Source organism: Megascapheus bottae, chromosome 7 (assembly GCF_031878675.1).
Source record: "Megascapheus bottae isolate mThoBot1 chromosome 7, mThoBot2.hap1, whole genome shotgun sequence".
Taxonomy (NCBI): domain Eukaryota; kingdom Metazoa; phylum Chordata; class Mammalia; order Rodentia; family Geomyidae; genus Megascapheus; species Megascapheus bottae.
In genome coordinates, this window is record NC_143515.1 from 47,399,193 (window position 1) to 47,423,363 (window position 24,171).

Here is a 24,171-nt window from a genome sequence, read left to right on the forward strand (position 1 = left end):
CTATCCCTCCTCCTCCTCCTCCTCCCCCTCCTCCTCCTCATATTGGGGTTTGAACAACAACTTCTTGCCTTCTCGTTTCTTGATATATTGAGATTTAAATTCAGAGCCTGGTGCTGGCTAGGAAGGCAGTCTTGTATTTGAGCCACATCTCCAGTCCTTTCATTCTTTTTAATTTTTTCTCTTATTCTTTTTAATTAGGCCAGTTTGACCAAGGAACTCAAATTTCATTTTCACTGACTTAAATGTAGCCACATGTGATTAGTGACTTTTGTATTGGAAGGTACAATTCTAGATAACAACCCTTACTGAGTGATAATCCTCTTAGATCTGAAACATGGTCCTTCTGTGCTCTTGCAAGTATTCCTACATGGGTTCCACAAGGGCAGGTGGGGAGCAAAGGAACAATCATGTGCTTATCTCTGGGCTGATAGATATCACAGCTGGATTTCTCTCAGACTCCTTGGTAGACTAGTAATTATTAGACTATTAGATTTTGTTTTTGATAGTGAGGACTTTCCATTTAATTGAGGATAATATAACTAGAAATTCAATATACCTTATAATATGAGCCACAAAAAGTTCAAAGTACAGATTAGTTCTTTCTTAATTATTACTGTTTTGCTGTGCATTCATCTACTTTTTTTCTTTTCCTTCTTTCTCCCTGTTTCTTTAAGGTTTAAAGAATTAAAAAGCATTTTAAGATTGTGATGCAAAGTATAACTTTAATATTAAGTAGGGCAGTATTCAGTTAGATTTTTATAGATATATTTTTGGAAATTCAGATTATATAGTATATACATTACAATTCAAAATGGCTTGTAAATTCCCATTTTGAAATTCTCATACTTTGTGTGGTCTTTCTGTTTTCTGAATTTGTGCATGGTTTCAAGAATATACAAAAGTATATGAAAGATATAATTGCTATGTTCCTAATATTCAACTTCAGGAATGATTAATTCATTGCTAGTGTTGCTTCAGTTCCAACCTTACTCACTGTCTCTATCCTTTATTAAATTTTTTTTAAAGACTAGTTCTTTACATGTAGTCCAGGCTTACATCTTAGGTGGAGATCCTCACGAGTCTCCTGAGGGCTGAGATTATAATCATATAATATGCACCTGACTCATAATTCAAAACAAAAGTATTCATGTGCATATCCCCATTAACTAAAACACCTAAAATGATAATCTAAGGGCTTTTTGATATTGTTAGTTAATATGTCCTTTACATGACTTAAAATGTAGTACTTTATCAGTTCCTGCATATATACAGTTTGTTATCTGTCCATATATTGATGGTTGAATGGATGAGATCCCAGTGATGTTCTAACATCTGACAAGACTGGTAGTGGTGTTTTTTTTTTTTTTTTTCTTTTTTTTCCTTTGGCCAGTCCTGGGCTTGCGCTCAGGGCCTAAGCCCTGTCCTTCGACTTTCTCAAGGCTAGAGCTCTACCACTTGAGCCTCAGCATCACTTCTGGCTTTTTTCTATGTATGTGGTACCAAGGAATAGAACCCCGGTGTTGGTGCATGCTAGGCAAGCACTTTTACCACTAGGCCAAACTCTCAGCCTTGGTAGTGGTGTTTTAAAGGAATCAATTCTCCTTTGTCCTCCCGATGCCATGTTGTACACAGAGTATTATTAAGGTGAATTCAGCATACACTACTTGTAGATTCTGATGGGGAGAGATGGTGATGATGTTACTGCTGATTTCGACAACAGTGGAAAGGGACTTAGAGTTTCATGCTTCTGAGATGCTGGGCCCTTTTGCATTTACACCCAGGAAATTATTCCTTTCTCTCTCTGCTCTGCTTTCCCCCTCCCTTCCAGAATATTCTATGGGGTGTTTGTGTGTGTGTGTGTGTGTGTGTGTGTGTGTGTGTGTGTGTGTATGCGTGCCTGCGCGCTTGCGCTATGTATGTGCATATTCTAGTATCATGTGAGATAATATCACATCCATTGTTCAAAACCACTTGAGTTTTTACAAGTTTGTGTAACTGCATTGTTGAGGAAAAGAAAATTTGGTTCCTAAACTACATATAAATACACAGGGATGGTATACTTTCAAGTTTAATAATTATGTGCTGTTAACGAATAGCTCTCTAACATTACCAGAATGATTTACTTTCTGAAGAATTTTACTATTTAATATTTTGCTATTGGCCTCTAGGATATTCAGTTATAATAGACATTGTCTGAACGCATATATACACATTCTCAAAAGCAAATGAGTAAAAATCACTGTTGTCGTCGTCATCATCATCATTATTGGTGCTTGATCCCCAGAGTAATATATTGAGAAATAGTAAATTATTTTAAGAGGTGGAACTGAGTGGGAATTTTAAGTTCTTGGGGCATACCTCAAAGAGGACAGCCTTTTCCTCTTTTATTTTATTTCACTTCTTGGCTATAAGTTGAGCAGATTTGTTTAGCTATGTGTCCCCTGCATAGTATTCTTTCTCACCATAAGCCTAATAAGTCAATGGGACCATCTGATTCTGGATGAAAACCTTCAAAACTGTGAGCCAAAATGTAATATTATTTAGTCCATGCCTTTTCTCTGTGACTGGCAGTTGATGTACATGGGGGTCAAGGAGAATGCCTTTTTAATGGGTAAAGTAGCCAATGGAGGATTGAGTCTGGCTCCCTGTAAAGTAGGGAGACTTTAAACTTTTATTGAAGATATTCTGCTTTTATTGAAACATAATGTATAATCTATAATGCCAAAAGTTTATGGAGTAAGTTATTACAAACAGAGCATACCCATTTATGGCATTCATTGAAATAAAACAGGATTGTGACTACTGTAGGAATTCTCTTCATGTTCCCTTCAAATCTCTTCCCACCATGCCATTCCTGGAAGTGGTTAGGGAATCATTCATGTAAAAGTGAAAATTGAAGTTTTAGACTTGAGCAAATTTATTTATGGGGAGTATCAAAGGTAAAAGAATAGAAAATAAGGGTTGAGATCTAAATCTTGGTACATCACATGTTGAGATTTATAGGTGCTGTGGTTTGAATGTGTCACCGGAGGGTTCATGTATTGGAAGTTTGTTTCCCAGTGTGACAGTGTGAGAAAGGTGGAGTTTAGTGAGAGGTCATAGAGTGTTGCCTTTGGAAGGGATTAAATTTATAGTTCTAATGATACTCTTATTTCCCTCAAGTGACTTATAATGAAAGAATGAACCTGGCCTCTTTTTGTATTCTTAGCATTATGTTTCAGCATGTGAACTCTCACTCTTATATTCCTGCTTGTGATGCCATCCAAATACACATTCTTACCACAGCTAACCAGTGTTGACATCATGCCCTTGAGCCTCTAGAACAATGAACTAAATGCACTTTATACAGTAGTTACCATCAAGTATTATGCTACAGAAATAAAAAAGTGTGATATAGAAGAGAATGAGTTGAGAGAAAATTGTAACACTACAAGACTACCTTACCATTGAGAGGAAAGAATTATGGAAAGGGCCGGGAGTTTGGCCTAGTGGTAGAGTGCTTGCTTGGCATGTACGAAGACTTGGTTTTGATTCCTTGACCCCACATACATAGAAAAAGTCAGAAGTTGTGCTGTGGTTCAAATGGTAGAGCTCTTGCCTTGAGAAAATCCAAGGACAGTGCTCAGGCCCTGAGTTCAAGCCTGAGGATTGGGGAAAAAAAAGTATAGAAAGTTTGGGTGTAGCACATATGAAAATAGTAATGATTGTAGTTTTAAACAAATTATGGAGTGGAATTCATTTGTTATTTATGGATAGGGTAATGTGCAAGTAAAATTATTGTCTCATTTATTTCTTTTTTTCATATATTTTTATTTTAATTAATAGAAAGATTACATTATATTCACCAGATAGAAGGTACATTACTTCACAAATATTGATACCCTTTCTCATGTCATGGTCCCCATTTCCCTCCCCCTTCCCCCCTGCTCATCTTGATTTCCCCCCTTCCCTATCCTATTTCATGTCTCATTTATTTCTGTGTTTTTAGTAGCTAGAACATTGCTTGGTATATTGTAGGCACCTAGTAAATATTTGTTGAATTACTGAATAGATAAGTGAAAAAATGGAGCGATTAAATGTGGACTCAAAAAGTATATTCTTTGGGGGAAATTTAAAGGTAGAAAAGAAAGGGAAGGAAAATAGTACATTGATAGTAAGAGTCATGGGAGTTTTGTTTTTGTTTATTTTTATTATTATTTTATGAGATTTGAAAGCAAAGCCTTGTGTATGAAGGTGCTCTACTGCTAGTCCTGCTCCCTGTCCTTTTTGCTTTGTTATTTTGTATTTATGCCCAAGCTGGCCTGGAATATCATCCTGTTTATTCTTCATGAATAGGTGGGTTGACAGGTGTGAGCCACGATGCCCAGTCTATTTTTTTTTTCCAGTCCTGGGCCTCGAACACAGGGCCTGAGCACTATCCTTGGTCTTTCTCAAGGCTAGAGCTCTACCACTTGAGCCATAGCACCACTTTGGCTTTTTTCTGTGTATGTGGTACCAAGGAATTGAACTCTGGTCTTTGTGTATGCTAGGCAAGCACTCTACCACTAGGCCAAATTCCTGGCCATACCCAGTCTATTTATAAAGTTTATTTATTGATAGTATTGGAGACTGAACTCAGTTTGTTAACATTCCCCCCTCCCACCTCCCATGGGGCTTGAACTCTGGGCCTGGGTGTTGTCCCAGAGCTCTTTAGCTCAAGGCTACCACCCTACCCTGGAGCCATAGCACCACTTCTGGTTTTCTAGTGGTTAATTGGAGAAAACAGTCTCTTGGACTTTAGTGCCGGGCTGGCTTTTGAATCGCAGTCCTCAGATGTCAGCCTCCTGAGTAGCTAGGATTACAGTGAGCTATTTCCCCTGGCTCATTAATATTCTATAGTTTATCTGGAGTCTACCTGTAGTCTATGTTTTACTATATTTTTATTTTTTATGAACTTACATTAGTTGTATGGGGAAGAATTTCATCATACATTTCTAGACATGTATAGTATATTTAAATAATTCTTACTCCCTTATTGTTTCTCTTCTCCACCTTCCTAAGACAGTTTCAATTGGTTACCTTGTTCTGTTTTCATAGTTGCAGCTTATCTGTTTCCTCATATTCATTCTTTTATCCACTCTGGCTGGTATTTACTTGTTTCCCCCAATAGAACCTATTTCTCATTTGAGCCTATTTTTCTTTCCTCACCCAGTCCCCTAACAACATAATTTTTGTAATGATTGTTGCATGCAATGATAAAGAATTCCAACATGCAGGGCCGGGAGTTTGGCCTAGTGGTTAAAGTGCTTGCCTAGCATGCACGAAGGCCTGGGCCCGATTCCTTGGTACCACATATATAGAAAAAGCCGGAAGTGGTGCTGAGGCTCAAGTGGTAGAATTCTAGCCTTGAGAAAGTCCAAGGACAATGCTCAGGCCCTGAGCTCAAGCCCAGACTGGCGCAAAAAAAAAAAAAAAAAGAAAAAAGAATTCCAACATGCAGAACTGGCTTTTACTTTTTTTTTTTCCCCCTTGTGGTCATGGGGCTTGAACTTGGGCTGGGCGCTGTCTCTGAGCTCTTCAGCTCAACCCTACTGCTCTACCCCTGGGCCTGGTTGTTGTTCTTGAACTCTTCAGCTCAAGGCTACCACCTACACTGGAGCTAAGCCCCACTACCCTTCCTAGAGGTTAATTGGAGATAAGAGTGTCTGGTCCTTTTGTCCTTTTGTGCCCAGACTGGCTTTGAATCCTGATCCTCAGATCTCAGCCTCCTGAAGAGCTAGGATTACAGGCATGAGCTCTTGTCATTTGTAAAAAAAAATGATAATAGCAAACTTTTTGACCTTTTTGCAGCTGCTTTTTCCAGACTGGTACTTTTTTTTTTTTTTTTTTTTTAACTATTTACTCTATCCAGCTCCCAGGTGCATTTTAAGCAATCTATAGCCATATGAACTTCACTGTCAGAAAACATTTACCTCTTGACTTCTATTTCATCTTTTAACATGCAGTTGAAAGTAATGTTGCGTGTGGATAGAAAGAATTAGATATAGTAAATGGGTTTGGGCTAAGAAAGTCATGGTAAATGTTTAGGAATGATCATAGCATTGAGAGATTTGAGGTGAATAAATGATGAGAGCGTCATCAGTGTCCAGTTTTACAGACATACCTTTTTGCTGACAGTGAGTTTTGTGACTGCTGTATTGCAGCTGTTGAAAATGGACAGATAGATGTGTTAAGGCTGTTGCTTCGACATGGAGCAAATGTTAATGGATCTCATTCGATGTGTGGATGGAACTCTTTGCACCAGGCTGCTTTCCAGGTAATCTCTGAATTTATTATTTCATTTCCATGTAAATTGTGTGTTTTACGTTTTAAGATGACAGTTCTATACAGTTTTTGCTTCCTACTTGCCTGTGATTTATGATGGTTAGTGCAGCACAGAAAAGGCAGTCTAAATGCTAATGCTCATTCTGAATAAGCCAACTGTTGTAGTAGCTGTAGCAGCTTTGGGCTATAGGGATTACCTAAGTTTTTAAAATCTTGATAGCATAGTTAAGAAAACATCTGAATATTCCTGATGTAAATTGGTAAAGAGCAGTGGCTTATTTTATAACAATGTGTTAAGAAACTGATTATTCCTTCATTCTTGGGTTCGTAAACTAATTTTACAAGACTTTGTAAGAATTATAATTCTAAGAGATTACTAGTAAATATACATTTAATGAGTTAATTAGGGATAGATGATAGTCTGATTGTTTGGTTCCTTCTACCCCAACCAATGCTAACTACTGTAGTTTTTTTTTCTTCAAAAAGAAATTCAGAAAATGCAATAAGAAAAAATAATGCCTTTTATTTTCTTTGTTTTTATTTATTTAAAATATGAATCTGTGCTTTAGGGAAATGCTGAAATAATAAAATTGCTTCTTAAAAAGGGAGCAAATAAGGAATGCCAGGATGACTTTGGAATTACAGCTTTATTTGTGGCTGCTCAGTATGGCAAGCTAGAAAGCCTGAGCACACTTATTTCATCAGGTAAGAGTAATTCATTAGCTTTTGTCTTGCTACAAATCATGCCTTTTAACTTCATGTTTGTTTGAAGAGTCATTCTTTTTAAAATAATTTTCTTTTTCTGGTTGTTGGGCTGGAACACTGGGCCTAGGCGTTGTCCCTGAGCTCTTCAGATCAAGGTTAGCACTCTATTACTTGAGCCACAACACCACTTCCTTATTCTTAAGTATAAATCAGTTTATAAATATATGGTTTTATATAAGTGGTAAATAAGAAATATGCAGATTGATTTATAAGCCTGGTTATTAGTGTCTATTGCTAGCAGTGCAGTGCATAGCTACTAATTTATCTGAGTAGGAACATAATGATCTATCACTAGGGCAAGTTTACTGGCAAGTTGAATGATGACACTGTTGTTTTCTATAGGGACAGAGCAGTTACAACTTCTAAGGTATAAGCCTGGTGAAGGTTTATTTTATTAGGTGATTAATTAGTGCATTAAACTTTTGAGTTGCATGTTTTGATACTTACCTGATTACTTAAATGGGTTTATTTCAAAGCATGTTTACACCTTATTATGTTAATAGCAATAGAAACCTAGTAAAGGTTTCTCCATGACCATTTTTATACATTCTGCATTGCCAGAGAAGATTGTGTCGAAGTGTCCTTATTAGTTTATGTGACACTTCTTAGACCAGAATGTTTATTGTTTATAGGTCTGTAAAGCCCTCCCATATAGTATATCTTCTTTCTTGCTGCTAAACTGTTGAACATAGGTAAAGAGAAAGGCATACCATGAAATATTCTGCCAGGCAATTTTTGTTCAATTTCTGGTTTTTAAAATATTACTTGCATATAGACAAAACAAAAATTTATTCAGACACACTGAAGATAAACCTTTGAATACTTAAGTCAAAGTAGTAAAAGAAATTTTCAAAAAATGAAAGAAGTATTCATGAAGTACCAGTTTGTTATAAATAATGAATCTCTATCATTTTTTGAAAAAAAATTTTTTTTGGCCAGTCCTGGTCCTGAACTCAGGGCCTCAGCACTGTCCTTGGGCTTTGTCAAGGCTAGAGCTCTACCACTTGAGCCACAGCACCACTTCCGGATTTTTCTATGTATGTAATACCAAGGATTGAACCCGGGTCTTTGTGCATGCTAGGCAAGCACTCTACCACTAAACCAAACTCCCGGCCCTGAAATTTTTTTTTATTATTATTAATTTCCTTCACTGGTATCATAGAGGTGATGTACTGTCTCTTGCATTGCTCTTTTATTCCTTCAGAATTGTGTTTGGCTATTTTGTAGTTTCTGTGTGAATTTTGGGATTGTTTTTCTTTTGTGAATGAAGAATGACTTTGGGATTTTGTTGGTTATACATTGCCTTTGTTGGGAAGAATGTTTTAATTATATTAATTCTGCTAATCCATGAACATGGAACATCTTTTCACCTCCAAATTTCTTCTGAAATTTTTTACAGTTTTTTTTATAGAGATCCTTTATCTCATTTGATAGGTTTATTCCACTTTATATTCTTTTGAGGCTATTGCAACGTTGTTTTCCAATTTTCTTCTTTGTCTTCTCGTTGGTATATAGAAAGGCTACTGATTTTCATGTGTTGACTTAAAAAAATTATTTTAAGGGTGTTATACAGAAGGGCTAGTTAGTAGATGAGTACATTTCTTTCCTTTTTTTTTCTCCAGTCTGCGGACTGAACTCAGGGCTTGAGCATTGTCCTTGGGCTTTCCTCTAGGCTAGTGCTCTACCACTTGAGCTGCAGAGCTACTTCAGACTTTTTCTGTGTATGTGGTACCAGGGAATTAAACCCAGGTCTTCTTGCATGCTAGACGAGCACTCTACCACTGGACTAAATTCCCAGCCTGAGTACATTTTTTTCATATATTTTTTATTGTAATTAATAGAAGGGTTACATTATATTCGCCAGATAGAAGGTGCATTAATTCACATACATTGATACCCTTTCTCATGTCTTGGTCCCCATTTCCCTCCCCCCCACTCCCATCCCTCATCTTGTTTTCCCCCCTTCCCTATCCAATTTCAAATAACCAAATACAACTATATCCAGTGTATCAGATAACAAAGTGAGATACTGTAACAATATGAGATAACCAAGGGACAGCAAAAGAGATGAGAGATAACATAGTACATTAAGGACAACAATCACTCATTATATGGCTTTTGTTTCTGTATTCTAGAGGTCCTTTCATTTAGCATCATACTGTACTGAGTACCTTTCTTATTGAGCAGTGTCACCCCTTTCCTTGTTTTCTCCCATTTTCTCCCCCTACACCTCTTCCCCGACGGTTATAAAGTTCATTTCCTAGTAGTTTCACTGTTGCTTAGGTTCATCCTTTGTCTCACCCTTTCTATAATTCCCCATTCCTTCTCCAAGTCAGATAAACTTATATACAAGACAAAAGCTACAGAAATCAGAAATGGTGATCAGGGGTATAAACCAGTGCATAAAAAATGGGAAAGACAAAAGAAATAACTTCAAACAGTAAACTTAAAAAGGAAAAGAGAAACCCTCCCCACCCCTCCAACCCTCTTGTTTCCATATTGTGGAGATCATTTCTTTTTTTTTTATTGTAATTAGTAAAAGGGTTACATGATATTTGCCAGATAGAAGGTACATTAATTCACATACATTGATACCCTTTCACATGTCTTGGTACCCATTTCCCTCCCCCCCCCTACACCCCCCACCCGTCTTGGTTTTCCTCCCTTCCCTATCAAATTTCAAATATCCAAATACAAATAAATTCAATATATCAGATAACAAAGTGAGATACTATACCAATATGAGATAACCAAGGGACAGCAAAGGAGATGAGAGACAACATAGTACATTAAGGACAACAATCATTCATTATATGGCTTTTGTTTCAATATCCTGGAGGTCCTTTCAATTAGCTTCACATTATATGGCCTTATGTATCAAGATTTTGCTCTATTGCAGATCTCTGCTAGTAGAGCCCAAGGTTTCTACTGATTATGACGAATGAGGGAAACCATTGAGCCTAAGTTCCTTTGAGTCTGTCTTACTTCACTTAATATGATTTTTTCTAAGTCTTTCCATTTCCTAACAAATGGGGCAATGTCATTCTTTCTGACAGCAGCATAGAATTCCATTGTGTACAAATACCACAACTTGTTGATCCACTCATCAACTGAGGGACATCTAGGTTGGTTCCATATCTTTGCTATGGTGAATAGTGCTGCAATGAACATTGTTGTGCTAGTGGATTTAGTATGTCCTTGTTTCTGGATGGTTGGGTAAATGCCAAGTAGTGGAATTGCTGGGTCATAGGGGAGTTCTATGTTTAGCCTTTTGAGGCACTGCCGCACTGCTTTCCATAGTGGTTGAGTTTGCACTCCCACCAACAGTGTAGTAGTGATCCCTCCTGGCCACATCCCCTCTAGCATCTGTTGTCATTCGTTTTCCTGATCCTGGCCATTCTAACTGGAGTGAGGTGGAATCTTAGAGTTGTTTTGATTTGCATTTCTTTTATGACCAGAGATGTTGAGCATTTCTTCATGTGTCTATAGGCCATTTTTGTTTCTTCTTCAGAGAAGACTCTCTTTAAGTCTTTGGCCCATTTTTTAATGGGATGGTTGTTACTTTGGAGGTTAGTTTTGGAGTGATTCAATTTTTTGAGTTGTTGATACATTTTAGATATGAGGCCTTTGTCCGTTGTTTGGTTGGTGAAGATCTTCTCCCACTTTGTAGGCTTCCTGATTAGTTTACTAGCTATGTCCTTTGCCATACAAAAGCTCTGCAGTTTAATGCAGTCCCACTTATCCAGCCTTTCTCTGATTTGTTGTGATTCTTGGTCCTTATTAAGAAAGTTTCAACCTGTGCCAAGGAGGCCTAGTGTATCTCCTATTCCTTCCTGTAAAGTTTTCAGTGTGTCAGCTTTTACCTCCAGGTCTTTGATCCATTTGGAGTTAATTCTAGTGCAAGGTGACAAAGAAGGATCCAACTTTAGTTTTCTGCAGGTGCTTAACCAGTTCTGCCAGCACAACTTGTTGAAGAGGCTGTCTTTCTTCCATTCTATTTTTTTGGCTCCCTTGTCAAAGATTAGGTGGCCATAGGTCTGTGGTTTAATATCTGGGTCCTCAGTTCTATTCCATTGGTCTTCAGGCCTGTTCCTGTGCCAGTACCAAGCTGTTTTGATAATTATAGCTCTGTAATAGAGTCTAAAGTTTGGAATTGAAATTCCTCCAGCGCTGTTCTTTCTGCTGAGAATTGTTTTTGCTATATGGGGTCTTTTATTATTCCATATGAAATTTTGGATTGCCTCTTCTATTTCTTTAAAGAATGACATTGGGATATTGATGGGGTATTGCATTGAATTTGTAGATAGCTCTTGGCAAGATTGTCATTTTCACAATGTTGATTCTTCCAATCCAGAAGCATGGAAGGTTTTTCCATTTCCTTAGTTCTGCTTTAATTTCCTTTTTTAGGGTTTTAAAGTTTTCGTCAAAAAGGTCCTTTACATTCTTAGTTAAGCTAATTCCTAGGTACTTTATTTTCTTTGAGGCTATTGTGAAAGGAGTTTCTTTCCTGATTATTGCCTCGTTCCTCTCACTGTTGGCGTAAAGGAAGGCAGTTAATTTTTGATGGTTGATTTTATAGCCTGCTACTCTTCCAAAGCTTTGAATCAGCTCAAGGAGCTTGGGAGTAGAGTCTATAGGATTCTTTAAATACAGAATCATGTCATCTGCAAAGAGGGATAGTTTTATTTCTTTTGTGGAGATCATTTCTATTAGCATCATTTTATGGGGTCAAATGTACATAGCTGTCAAGCTATTGTAAACCTCTGCTAGGACTATCCTAGACATATACTAATAATTACAAATGATGGAAACCATGAAACTTATGTTTCTTGGGGTCTGATTTATTTCACTTAATATTGTTTCCATGTCTTTCAATTTCCTTACCAGTGGGATGATGTTGTTCTTTCTGATAGAAGTGATGAATTCCATTGTGTATACACACCACATTTTCTTGATCCATTTATCTACTGAGTATCGTTTGGGTTTATGGCATATATTGACTATGGTAAATAATGCTACAGTGAATATAGTTGTGCTGGTGGCTTTAATGGGGTCTTGTTTGTGATCATTTGGGTAAATGCCCAAGAATGGGATTGTTAGATCACAGGAAAGCTCTATGTTTAGTCTTTTGAGGAACCTTCATACTGTTTTTCAGAGTGGTTGAATCAGTTTATTATCCTGCCACCATGTGTTGGTAGGAAAAAGTGTTTAATAGCTCTAGAAATTTAGAAATGGAATGTTTAGTATCCTTTTCATATAGGATCAGATCATCTACAAATATGAATATTTTAATTTCTTCCCTATTTGGATCCCTTTTTAAAATTTCTTTCTCTAGTCTTTGTGTTCTGGCTAGAAATTCCAGGAATTGAGAGAGTGGCCATCCTTGTCTTGTTCTTGATTTTAGATGTAGTTTTAGTTTCTCACTATTTAGTATAATGTTGGCTGAGAGTTTGTCACATATAACCTTTATTATTCAAATATGTGTGTGTGTGTGTGTGTGTGTGTGTGTGCTTGCTTGCTTGCTGGCCCTGAATTGTGGTCAGCTGTGATCCTTTCTCCTTGTACCACATCCCCAATTTCTGCTTGTGTGTGTGTGTGTGTGTGTGTGTGTGTGAGGGGGGTCATGGGGCTTGAACTGGGTCTCAGATCTTCAGCTCAAGGCCACTGACCTTCTTCTGGGCCTGGGCATTGTCCCTGAGCTTTTTAGCTCAAGGCTACCACCCTACCCTTGAGCCTAGCCCCACTTCCTGTTTTCTAGAGGTTAATTGCAGGTAAGAGTCTCTGGTCCTTTTGTCCCCAGGCTGACTTTTAACCTTGATCTTTAGATCTCAGCCTCCTGAGTAGCTAGAATTACAGCATGAGCCACTACACTGGCTCTGCCTTCTTTTTTTCCCCCCATGGGTCTTTTACTCAAGGGTTTAGGTAGCATCTCTGAGCTTTTGTGCTCTACCACTTTAAGCCACAGCTCCACTTCCTATTTTTAGGTGATGGAGATACGTCTTTAGAGGAATGGGTGACATTGTCCAAAAAGATATTGGCTTATGTAACTAACTACTCTTTAGATTACCTTTATAATAACAGATTTAAAAAAATCATAGGGGCTGGGAGTTTGGCCTAGTGGTAGAATGCTTGCCTAGCATACACGAAGACCGGGGTTTGATTCCTTGGTACCATATACATAGAAAAAAGCCGGAAATGGTGCTGAGGCTCAAGTGGTAGAGCTCTAGCCTTGAGAAAGTCCAAGGACAAGTGCTCAGGCCCTGAGCTCAAGCCTAGGACTGGCGAAAAAAACCAAAACCCAAAAAAAACAAATCATAGGTTTTCCTGCCTGGGTTGTCTTTTGAATGGCAATCCTCAGATCTCAGCCTTCTGAGAAGATAAGCATGAGCCACTAGTGCCTGGCCATTTTCAGCTTTTTGATAGCTAATTGGAGATAAGAGTCTCCTAGATGTTTCTGCCAGGGCTGGCCTTCCATCAGGAGTCTTGAGCTCAGCTTCCTCAGTAGCTAGGATTACAAGTATGAGTTATCAGCACCCAGTTATTCAGCCTTTCATGTCATTATATATTCATATTCAAATAACAATCATGACTTCAAAACCAGTTCAGAAACCCATTTAAAATATTTTTTTTTCGGCCGGGAGTTTGGCCTAGTGGTAGAGTGCTCGCCTAGCATGCACGAAGACCCAGGTTTGATTCCTCGGTACCACATATATAGAAAAAGCCAGAAGTGGTGCTGAGGCTCAAGTGGTAGAGCTTTAGCCTTGAGAAAGTCCAAGGACAGTGCTCAGGCCCTGAGCTCAAGCCCAGGACTGGCAAACCCCCCTCCCCCAATTTTTTTTCATTTGCTGTGGACTTTATTATTATTATTATTATTTTTTTTATTGTGGAACAGTTACAAAGAAGAGATGTAACAGAACAGGCAATGCTAAAGTGTAACTCTCCTATAAATCTAGTAGTTTTTTTTCGTAAATCTTAACGTGAATCGTGATGTTAGTGACACTTATAAATGTTAAAGTACTATCTGTGCTATATTTTGAATAGTTTGCACTAATCTTTTTTTTTTTTTTCCTCTTTAAACATTTATAGGGCTGGGAGTGTGGACTAGTGGTAGAGTGCTTGCCTAGCATGCACGAAGACCCAGGTTCGATTCCTTGGTACCACATACATTGAAAAACTGGAAGTGGAGCTGTGGCTCAAATGGTGGAGCTCTAACCTTGAGAAAGTCTAAGGGCAGTGCTCAGGTCCTGAGTTCTAGCCCCAGGATTGACAAAAAAAAAAAACCCCAAAACAACATTTATCTATTTTGGATCCACAGAATGCTTGTTGGAGGACATATTGAATAAGAGTTTTTAGTTAAAAAATGAATTCCAAAATTTGATCACTTGTTTTCTAATAGTAATTAGTCACAAGTCAGAAAATATTCAGTAACATTCATTGATGAAAAAAACTTGTACAGTGAAACATTAGTTTTTTGGCCGTTGCTTTAAAATATGTTATTTCTTTTATACACATGACTATTATCTTCTATATCTTTTATTTTGTATTAGGTGCAAATGTCAATTGTCAAGCCTTGGACAAAGCTACTCCACTCTTCATTGCTGCCCAAGAGGGTCATTCAGAATGTGTGGAGCTTTTGCTGTCCAATGGGGCAGATCCAGATCTTTACTGTAATGAAGACAATTGGCAATTACCTATTCATGCAGCTGCTCAAATGGGCCATTCAAAGTGAGTATTGAAGGCAGAATAAAAATGATCTCACAGTTAAACGCTAATAAGAAATAAATCTAGGCCAGACCTTTAATCTCCAGGCAACGTTTTTTGGCTGTTCCTTCTGTAACTATTTGATAGGTAATTAAATCTACTCCTTGTCTGCTCTCCATGATATCCTCAGCTCCTGTTAGTATTATATTTCTTTTTCTGAAGCAGAGGGGCTAGTAGATGAGTCACTTCATAGGCTTTCTAGGGTATTGAGTCTTTCTGATTTCTTCAATAAATGACTTTATTCTCCCTTTCCTCCATAGTTTTTTGTTTTGTTTTGCCAGTCCTGGGTTTGAACTCAGGGCCTCAGCACTGTCCTTGGGTTTTCTTTTTTTTTTTTTTTTTTTGCCAGTCCTGGGCTTGAGCTCAGGGCTTGAGCACTGTCCTTGGGCTTTCTCAAGGCTAGAGCTCTACCACTTGAGCCTCAGCACCACTTCTGGCTTTTTTCTATGTATGTGGTACCGAGGAATCGAACCCGGGTCTTCATGCATGCTAGGCAAGCACTTTAACCACTAGGCCAAACTCCTGGCCCTGTCCTTGGGTTTTCTTAAAGCTAGAGCTCTACCACTTGAGCCACAGTACCAATTCTGGCTTTTTTTCTATGTATATGGTGCCGAGGAATCAAACCTGGGTCTTCGTGCATACTAGGCAAGCACTCTATCATTAGGCCAAACTCCTGGCCCCCCCTTTTTCTTTCAAATTAAATTTAAATTATATTTTATTGTTGGGGTGATGTACAGAAGGGTTGCAGTTACATTCATTAGGTAATGGGTACATTACTTCTTGAACATTGTTACTCCTTCCCATGTTTTTCTCCCATTTTCTCTCCTCCCACCCCCTCCCACTCATCTTGGTTTTTCCTTACCTTCCCATTTTCAAATACACAAATTAATATACCAAATACACAAATAGTATGCCAGGTACCAAAGTCAGATACAGTAACAACATGAGATAAACCTTATGAGGAAATAGCTTCACATAGTACATTAAGAACAATCACAAAGTTAAATTTCTGGTTTCATATCCTGGAGTTCATTTCGCTTAGCCTCATCCTATATGGACATATGTACCTAGTTTTTGAGCTATTATGTTCCTTTGTTAGGAGAATCCTAAACATATGCTAATTGTTACAAATGAAGGAAAACACGGAGCCTGCTTCTTTGGGTCTGGCTTAGTTCAGTCTTTCCATTTCCTTACAAATGAGGCAGTATCATTCTTTCTGATGGCAGCATAGAATTCCATGGTGTAAAGACACTACATCTTCATGATCCATTCATCTACTGAGGGGCATCTGGGTTAGTTTCATATGGTGAATAGTGCTGCAATGAACATGATTGTGCTGGTAGGTTTAGTATGGCCTTGTTTCTGGATATTTGGGATTGCTAGTCATCGCGGAGCTCTATGTTTACTCTTTTGAGGAACCTCCATACTGCTTTCCAGAGTGGTTGGACAAGTTTACATTTCCACCAACAGTGAATAGTAATCCTTTCTTCCTCCCTAGTTTATCCTAAGCATCTTCACATATCTCTTGAACTGCATAAAATTTCTTTTTTTTATTAAATAATTTTTTGTTGTGATTAATAGAAGGGTTACATTATATTCACCAGATAGAAGGTGCATAACTTCACAAACATTGATACCCTTTCTCATGACATGGTCCCCATTTCCCTCCCCCCCTTCCCCCCTGCATAAAATTTCTTATTCCTATTTGGAACGGAGTTTTCTTCCCTTTCCCTCCTTCCCTCCCTTTTTCCTTTCCTTTCTACTTCCTCCCTCCCTCCCTCCCTCCCTCCCTCCCTCCCTCCCTCCCTTCCTTCCTTCCTTCCTTCTCTCTCTCGCTCTTTCTTCTTTCTTTCTCCTTTCCTTTCCTTTCCTTTCCTTTCCTTTCCTTTCCTTTCCTTTCCTTTCCTTTCCTTTCCTTTCCTTTCCTTTCCTTTCCTCTTTCCTTTCCTTTCCTCTTTCCTTTCTTTCCTTTCTTTTCTGTGGGTCATGGGGCTTGAACTCAGCCTGGGCACTGTCCCTGAGCTCCTCAGCTCAAGGCTACCACCCTACCCCTACTTTAAAGGTAACCCTTTCTGTACATCTGAGTTTTCCTTTTCTGCCTTCTTAAACTCATACAAGAGAAATAGAATGTCACAAAGATACACAGAGGTAGCCAGGCATGGTGGCTCATGCCTGTAATCCTAGAAACTCATGAGGCTGAGATCTGAGGATCTCAGTTCAAAGCCAGCCTGGGCACTAAAGTCAGTGAGACTCTTTATCTCCAGTTAACCTCTAGAAAACTGGAAGTGGTGCTGTGGCTCAATGGTAGGGTGATAGTCTGGAGATGAAAAGCTCAATTGATATCAGCCTGTCATCATGCACAAACATTAACTCAAAATGGATCAAAGACCTCAATATCACACCTGAAACCCTGAAACTACTACATCATAGAGTAGGAGAGACACTGGAACTCATAGGCACAGGCAAAAACTTCTTGAACAGAGTCCCAGGGTCACAACAAATTGGAGAGAGATTTGACAAATGGGACTACCTAAAAATAAAAAGTTTCTGCACAGACAAAGGCATAGCTACTAAAGTAGAAAGACAGCCAACCAACTGGGAAAATATATTTACCAATAATATGTCAAACAAATGCTTAATATCAAATATTTACAGGGAACTCAAGAAACGAAACAAATTCCCCCCAACCCAACAAAGCAGTCACTAAATGGGCAAAGGAACTAAAGAGAGATTTATCAAAAGAAGAGGTTAAAATGGGAGGGGGGAGAAACATGAGAAAATGCCCATCCGTGGTCGTAAAGGAAATGCAAATAAAAGCAACCCTAAGATACCACCTTACCCCAATTAGAATGCCCAACATTCTGAACTCAGACAATGACAAATGTTGACGAGGATGTGAAGAAGAAGAACCCTATTGCACTGCTGGTGGGAATGTAAACTAGTACAGCCACTCTGGACAGCAGTTTGGAGTTCCTCAAAAAAACTAAAAAGTAGACCTTCTCTACGATCCTGCCATACCACTCCTAGGCATCTGTCCTGAGCATTATAACCCAGGATATGATAAGGACACCTGCTTAGCCATGTTCATGGCTGCACTAGTCACAAAAGTCAAGTGATGCTCCACTACAGATGTATGGATACAAAAAATGTAATACACACACACACACACACACACACACACACACACACAATCACAATGGAATTCTACATAGCCAACAGACAAGATAAAATAATGGCATTCGCTGGGAGTGGATGAAATTAAAGTGAATCATGTTGAGTGAGATAAGTCAAGACCAAGGAACAAAAAGTGAGTGGTCTCCTTGATATGTGGATATTAGATCCAAACAGTAAAAGAGCGATGACTTAATATTCGGGTACCCAAGGTTGTGGATATGATCTTGGAGATATAAATGTAACTACGTAGACATAAAAATAAATGATGGGATATATACTCTGTAGATATAATGTTATATAGATCGATATATATCTATTTATGTTCTAAAATATCTATGTGCCAGTGATTGCATATAGAGAGTCCCTTCTTGAATTCTTTTTTGTTAAATATGACGTTTGAAATATGATGTAAAAGTCAATGTTAATATTTCAAAAAAAATGGTGGAGCTGTGGCTCAAATAGTAGAGTGCTAGCTTTTAGCAGAAAAGTTCAGAGTCAGTGCTAAAGCCTTGAGTTCAAGCCTCAGGACAAGCATACAGACTCTTCTATCCCTCCACGACAAACATCTTCCTCTCCCAAACCCTACTAAGTGGTTTTTTTTTTTTTTTTGGTGGTGTGGTGGGAGGTGGTTCATGGTGCTTGAACTCTGAGCCTGGGTGCTGTCCCTGAGGTCTTCAGCTCAAGGCTACCACTCTGCCCTTGAGCCATAGCCACACTTCCCAGTTTTCTAGAGATTAATTAGAGATAGGAGTCTCAGGGCTTGGCTTTGTAGTGCCCCAGGCTGGCTTTGAACCACGATCCTCAGATCTCAGACTCCTGAGTAGGTAGGAGGTGTGAGCCTCGGTGCCCAGCTTCTAGGTGATATTTTAAGAAGGAAATGCTTTATTGGCTTGATTGAAATTTTGAAATAGCAAATGTAAAAAGTTGAAATTGGAGCATAAGTGGTGATATTAAGGTAAAGAAAAAAATAAAAGGAAAACTATTATAGCAACATTCTTTTTTAAGTATATCAAGAACCTTTATATTTGTTAATAATAAGTATAACATTTTGTAGTAATCACGTAGCATGTAGTAATATAACAACTAAAAGGTATAATAAGACAAAGATTTCATTAAGTCAACCCATATATGTATAATAGAAATACTGCTCGAACCCATGTATATAACAGGAAAACATTAAATGCTCCTGCGTTTGTGTATTTATAGGATCTTGGACTTGTTAATACCACTAACTAACCGGATCTGTGACACTGGGCCAGACAAAGTGAGTCCTGTTTACTCGGCAGTTTTTGGAGGACATGAGCAGTGTTTAGAAATACTACTCCAGAATGGGTACAGCCCAGATGCCCAGATGTGCCTCGTCTTTGGATTTGGTTCTCCTATGTGTATGGCTTTCCAGAAGGAGTATGTATATTTGCTATATTTGAATTTTTTTCTATAAAGCAATGTTTTACTAGGTATCTTTTTTTCATGGTAAAACTTAATGTCTCTGTTAGTGCTACATTGCTTACTCAGAAAACAGATAAGAAAACAGGCACTATGAATCATCCTTTGTAGTGACAAGAAAGTAATAATTTCAGGTAGTCTGTCCTTGAGCTTTGTCAAGGCTAGCACTCTACTATTTGAGCCACAGCTCTGCTTCTGGCCTTTTGCTGGTTGATTGGAGATAAGAGTCTCAACAATTTTCCTGCTATAGCTGGCAGATCAAAATAGGCAGATCACAGGAAGAAGTGATAACCCTTATAGAGACAAATTTCATTTTCTTTTGCTGTGTTGCTGGGAAGGTGGGCCCTGGTCTGAATCTGAGTAGCAACTTCAGCAGCTAAAATTCCAAAAAGCAAAAGTAAAGCATGCGTGAAACCAAATTGCTGTAAACTAAAAATAGAGAAATTGTATGGTATACAGTAGACCTTGGTTTTGGAAAGTTACTCCTTGAAGTGCCCTAAAAGGTATTACTGAAAATGTTAGAAGGTGCACAAATTTATTTTCTTCCGGATGGGAATGTGCTAATTGAGCTAAATGTATTCTTACCTAATAAGGTAGGTATTCAGGAAGAAAAGTCATTGGACAATACTATTTAATGTGTAAGGGGAAAAAAGTTCAAGCACCAAAGTCTTTAATATGCAGATACATTCTTCTAGTCTTTCTCTAATGAATTTTTTTATTTGTTTGGCAGCAGGGTAAATTTTGGAACATATTTGCCATTATTTCTCACATAGTAGAGAATTTAATGGAAGGGCAACCTTTTCCAGAGGATTTTAATCTGAAAGATGTTAATATTTTAATCACATGCTTACATTTAATGTGGGTAGATAAAGGAAATGATTTGTACATACTACACTGCATTTTTTATTTTGGTCAGTTATGACCTTGAACTTGGCCTGAGTGCTGTTCCTGAGGTTTTTTTGTTCAAGGCTAGTACACTTTGAGCCACTTTCTGTTTCCTATTGGTTAATTAGAGATGAGAGTCTCATGGACTTTCCTACCTGTGCTAAAACTTTGTGTGATCCTCAGATCTCAGTCTCTTGAGTACCAGGATTAAAGGCATGAGCCACCTGTGCTTGGTCTGCAGTATATTTTTTTTACAGAAAAATGAATATTTTAGTTTTCTATTTACGTAGGAAATAGCATTTATTAAAAATTTAGTCTCTTTTTTGTTTGGAAGTATTGGGGTTTGAACTCACAACCTCACTCACATTTGGTAGGAAGGTACTACACTTCTAGCAAAACTTTTGGCTAATGTCATATTTATATTCGTTAATGTCTGGCTATTATTAATATACAAACATGCCAGTCACTAAATATATGAAGTATAAATTGATATTTTGGGACTCTGTAAAAGCTTTACTGATAAAAGTTTTAATGTTTTTCAATGGATTTTAGTAAAGAGGGTAATACGGTCTTTTATAACTGACCATAGAAGGAAATCATAACTTAGTTTACCTGATTTTGCCTGCTTTTCTTAATTATAATAATTTTTATCACATTAATAGAAATCTCTGTGTTTATTCTAGCCCTCTTAAGTAGGAACATGAGAAAAAACAACATCTTCATTTTGTTTTTAGCCAGTGGCTGAAAGCTATCAATGAAACTTATTGATGGCCTTTTGGTGATTCAACTAATTTGGCTAGGTATCTTATTGGCAAATTAAACACAGTTGCCCATTTCTGTTTGTAAGCAGTATGTATGTTCTCACCTTGAATTATTTTACTTTGCTTTTCTTATCTGGACACTAATTTCCATGAGGCCTCTAATCTCCACTGCCTTAATAGCTGGGATTATAGGTTGGAGCCTCCACATTTAGCTATCCCAATTAATTGTAAACCAGGACCACATGGCCTATGCTTGTCATCCTACCTACCCAGGAGGCCGAGATCCAGAGGATTACGTTAAAGCTAGTCTAGGTAGCAAAATCTGAAATTTTTATCTCCAGTTAACTAGCAGAATACTAGAAGATAGCTCAAGTAATAGATGATTCATTAGTTGTGAACAAGGAGTAGCTTTAGTTACTCCTCCTCACTGTCTTTATCAATGTTTGAACTCAGTGCCTTAAAACTTAGAGATGGATGCTTTATATTGTGGTCTTAAATTTTTCATAGTTTGAGCCAATGTCTAGGCAATCTGTAGTAGTTTTAATAAGAAAGTCTGTTGGTTTATAATTTTTTTTTTTTACAGCTGTGGCTAGATTATTTACCTAAAGCATTTACTATAACAACATGCTTTTAGGGAAAAAAAAAAATCAATGATGCTTAGTTGAATTCCATAGCAAAAGTGTATCTTTTGACGAGTCTTTAAGGCTGAGCATCTGTGGTAGGATCTTGATGGTTTCAAATGCTTAAGGGAAGAGAGTTCAGCCAGTCTCTGAATTATACATGTAAGCCCACATTCCTGGAATTGTATATAAATTGTATATAATTGTAACGAGGCAATATCTTGAGCTTTTCACAGTTTTTCTTCATTGATTATTGGAACATGTTCAAAATTCCATGCATAGTTTGGTCTCTTCTATAAGTGAATCGGCGAGTAATAACAGTAGTCAAAGCAATGAGACCTTAGTTAAATGAGATCAAAGTGGTTGAGACAAATTGGTGATAATTGTTTAGAACTGTTGGTCAGAGGATATCCTTTAGGGCTTCCTGTAGTACAAAACTGCTGGCAACAGATTCTCAGTGTATCTCAAAACAGCCAGAGGAAAACTGCACACAGACAGGGTTGTTGTCTAGAATAAAATATGTAAATAATGATGGAATTTCATCAGGAATAAATAGCAAGTAGGAGATGAGCAACAAGCATCCATTTTTGCAAAGAAGTTTAGGAATTATTTCTGAATTATTATACAAATAATTAACAATGAAGAATATACTGTTTATTAATGAAACAGAAATGAGGTATAAATAAAAGTCATAGACATGGGTTAAAAGACATTGTACTTATATATCTGATGTCTCAACTGCTTATAATCTTGATTGCATGTTTTGTATATAAATCCTCAGAAGTAGCATGTCTCACATGACTATGGTTGAGATGTTTTATACCTATTTTACCTAAAATGTTATACCTCTTATTTATTTAGATTGTAAGTGAAATACTTATTTTACTGTGGTTCTTTAGGATAGTGTTAGTGCCAGTTTTAAAGAGAGACTAATATATTCTTGCATATTTTCTTGCACAGCTGTCTGCACAGTAAAAAAAATGTTTAATGCACTTTATTGTAGTTGAAACATGTTTATACCATAAACATTTTTTAAAATGTGGGCACAGTGGTTATAATTGCAGTTTTTGATTACTTAATGTTGTATACGCCTGTTTCTCTGTTGAACATTTAAGTCATGTATTTGTAAAGTAAGTATATTAATAACCTTTGGTTTTGATTTGCATGGTATTTTACTTCATATTTATTTGATAATGTAGATGTTTCCAGTTTTGTGTGCCAGAAAAGTAAAGTAACTTATCCAGATAAGTGACTGGCCCAAGACTGCTCTTTAAGTTTGTAACAATGCCTGTTTTGATAATCCTGCCAAGTAGCTCTCTCAAATAAGGGTTAGACCTGTTCTCAGTTAATTTCACCATTACCTACAAGTAGTAAATGATAACTTTTTAAAAAGTGACCAATGTTGTAAGTATAAAATGGGCCGGGTAAGGTGGTTCACACATGTAATCTTTACCATTCAGGAGATGAATGTAGGAAAATCATTGTCAGGGGCCAGCTCTAAGCTCAAGTCCCTAAAATCAATCTCTAGTACTGCTTTGAAAAAAAAAAAAGATATAAAATGACATGCCTTTATTCTATAAAATTGCTTGATAATGAAGATTAATTTTAAAATGTAGAACTGTAAGTTAAATTATACATTTAAATTATTTCTACCCTTGGGGAGGACCACAACTCTGAGCATTCAAAATAATTCTAGGAAATGGAAACATGTCTTTTGTTATTGTTGTTGATGGTGGTGCTTGTGTTTTTTGTTTTGGGTTTTTTTCCTCTTAAGGAATAAAGGAGGTGGAAGGGGGGATACTCTACAGTATACACTTTGTGGGCAGGGATGGGAGGGAGAAACTGGGGGAAAGTAAAAGAAGGGGTGACTTTTTGTTGTTGTTGTTGTTGCTAAAGATAGCATATAGCCTGGGCAGGATTTTCTGATTCTAACAATTACAGTTAGGCAGCATTCTACTAATGTAGCTGCTGGTCACTTGATTTTGGGGAAAGGACAGAAGACCTAGCGTGGAGGTTGTTAAGCCACAATAGGGGAGGACATGCTAAAATATGCTAACATCCAGCAACCACTAACCTGAGATCTAAGTTTTCAGAGTGGTTAGGATTTTATGTGAGCCAACAGTGCCTGGCCAGTGAGTCAATTTCTAAAAAAAATACAACTTTATTGTTATTTTAGGGAGTTGTACAGAGGGATTACAATTTCATGAGTTAGGTAATGAGTACAATTCTTGGACAGTGCCCAATGCTGCCACCCTTCCCTTTCCCCAAGTTCCTCGCCCCTCCCTGGCCCGTCTCTGCCCACATGTTGCGTAATTCATTTTTTATTGAATACCATGACTACATTTGTTCACCCTTCCTCTCTCCATTTCTCTGCTTCTCTTTTGCCTACTCTGAAAAGACAAAACTCACCAACACTGACAAAACAAGCCATGTTTCCATTTCCTAGAATTTTGAAA

General features: G+C 37.6%; 1 protein-coding gene across 4 annotated transcripts in view; it reads left to right on the plus strand.

Annotated features, from left to right (window-relative positions):
• Asb3 (ankyrin repeat and SOCS box containing 3) overlaps nucleotides 1-24,171 on the plus strand; it is a 98,419-nt gene that overhangs the window by 43,160 nt on the left and 31,088 nt on the right. For 3 of the 4 annotated variants that reach the window (XM_090336931.1, XM_090336930.1, XM_090336933.1), the window contains 4 exons: nucleotides 6,183-6,295; nucleotides 6,873-7,008; nucleotides 14,616-14,793; nucleotides 19,210-19,407. In XM_090336931.1, coding sequence (XP_090193057.1) covers nucleotides 6,183-6,295; nucleotides 6,873-7,008; nucleotides 14,616-14,793; nucleotides 19,210-19,407 — 625 coding nt within the window. The remainder of the gene's footprint in view (nucleotides 1-6,182; nucleotides 6,296-6,872; nucleotides 7,009-14,615; nucleotides 14,794-19,209; nucleotides 19,408-24,171) is intronic. The other variant, XM_090336932.1, reaches the window with a different exon arrangement.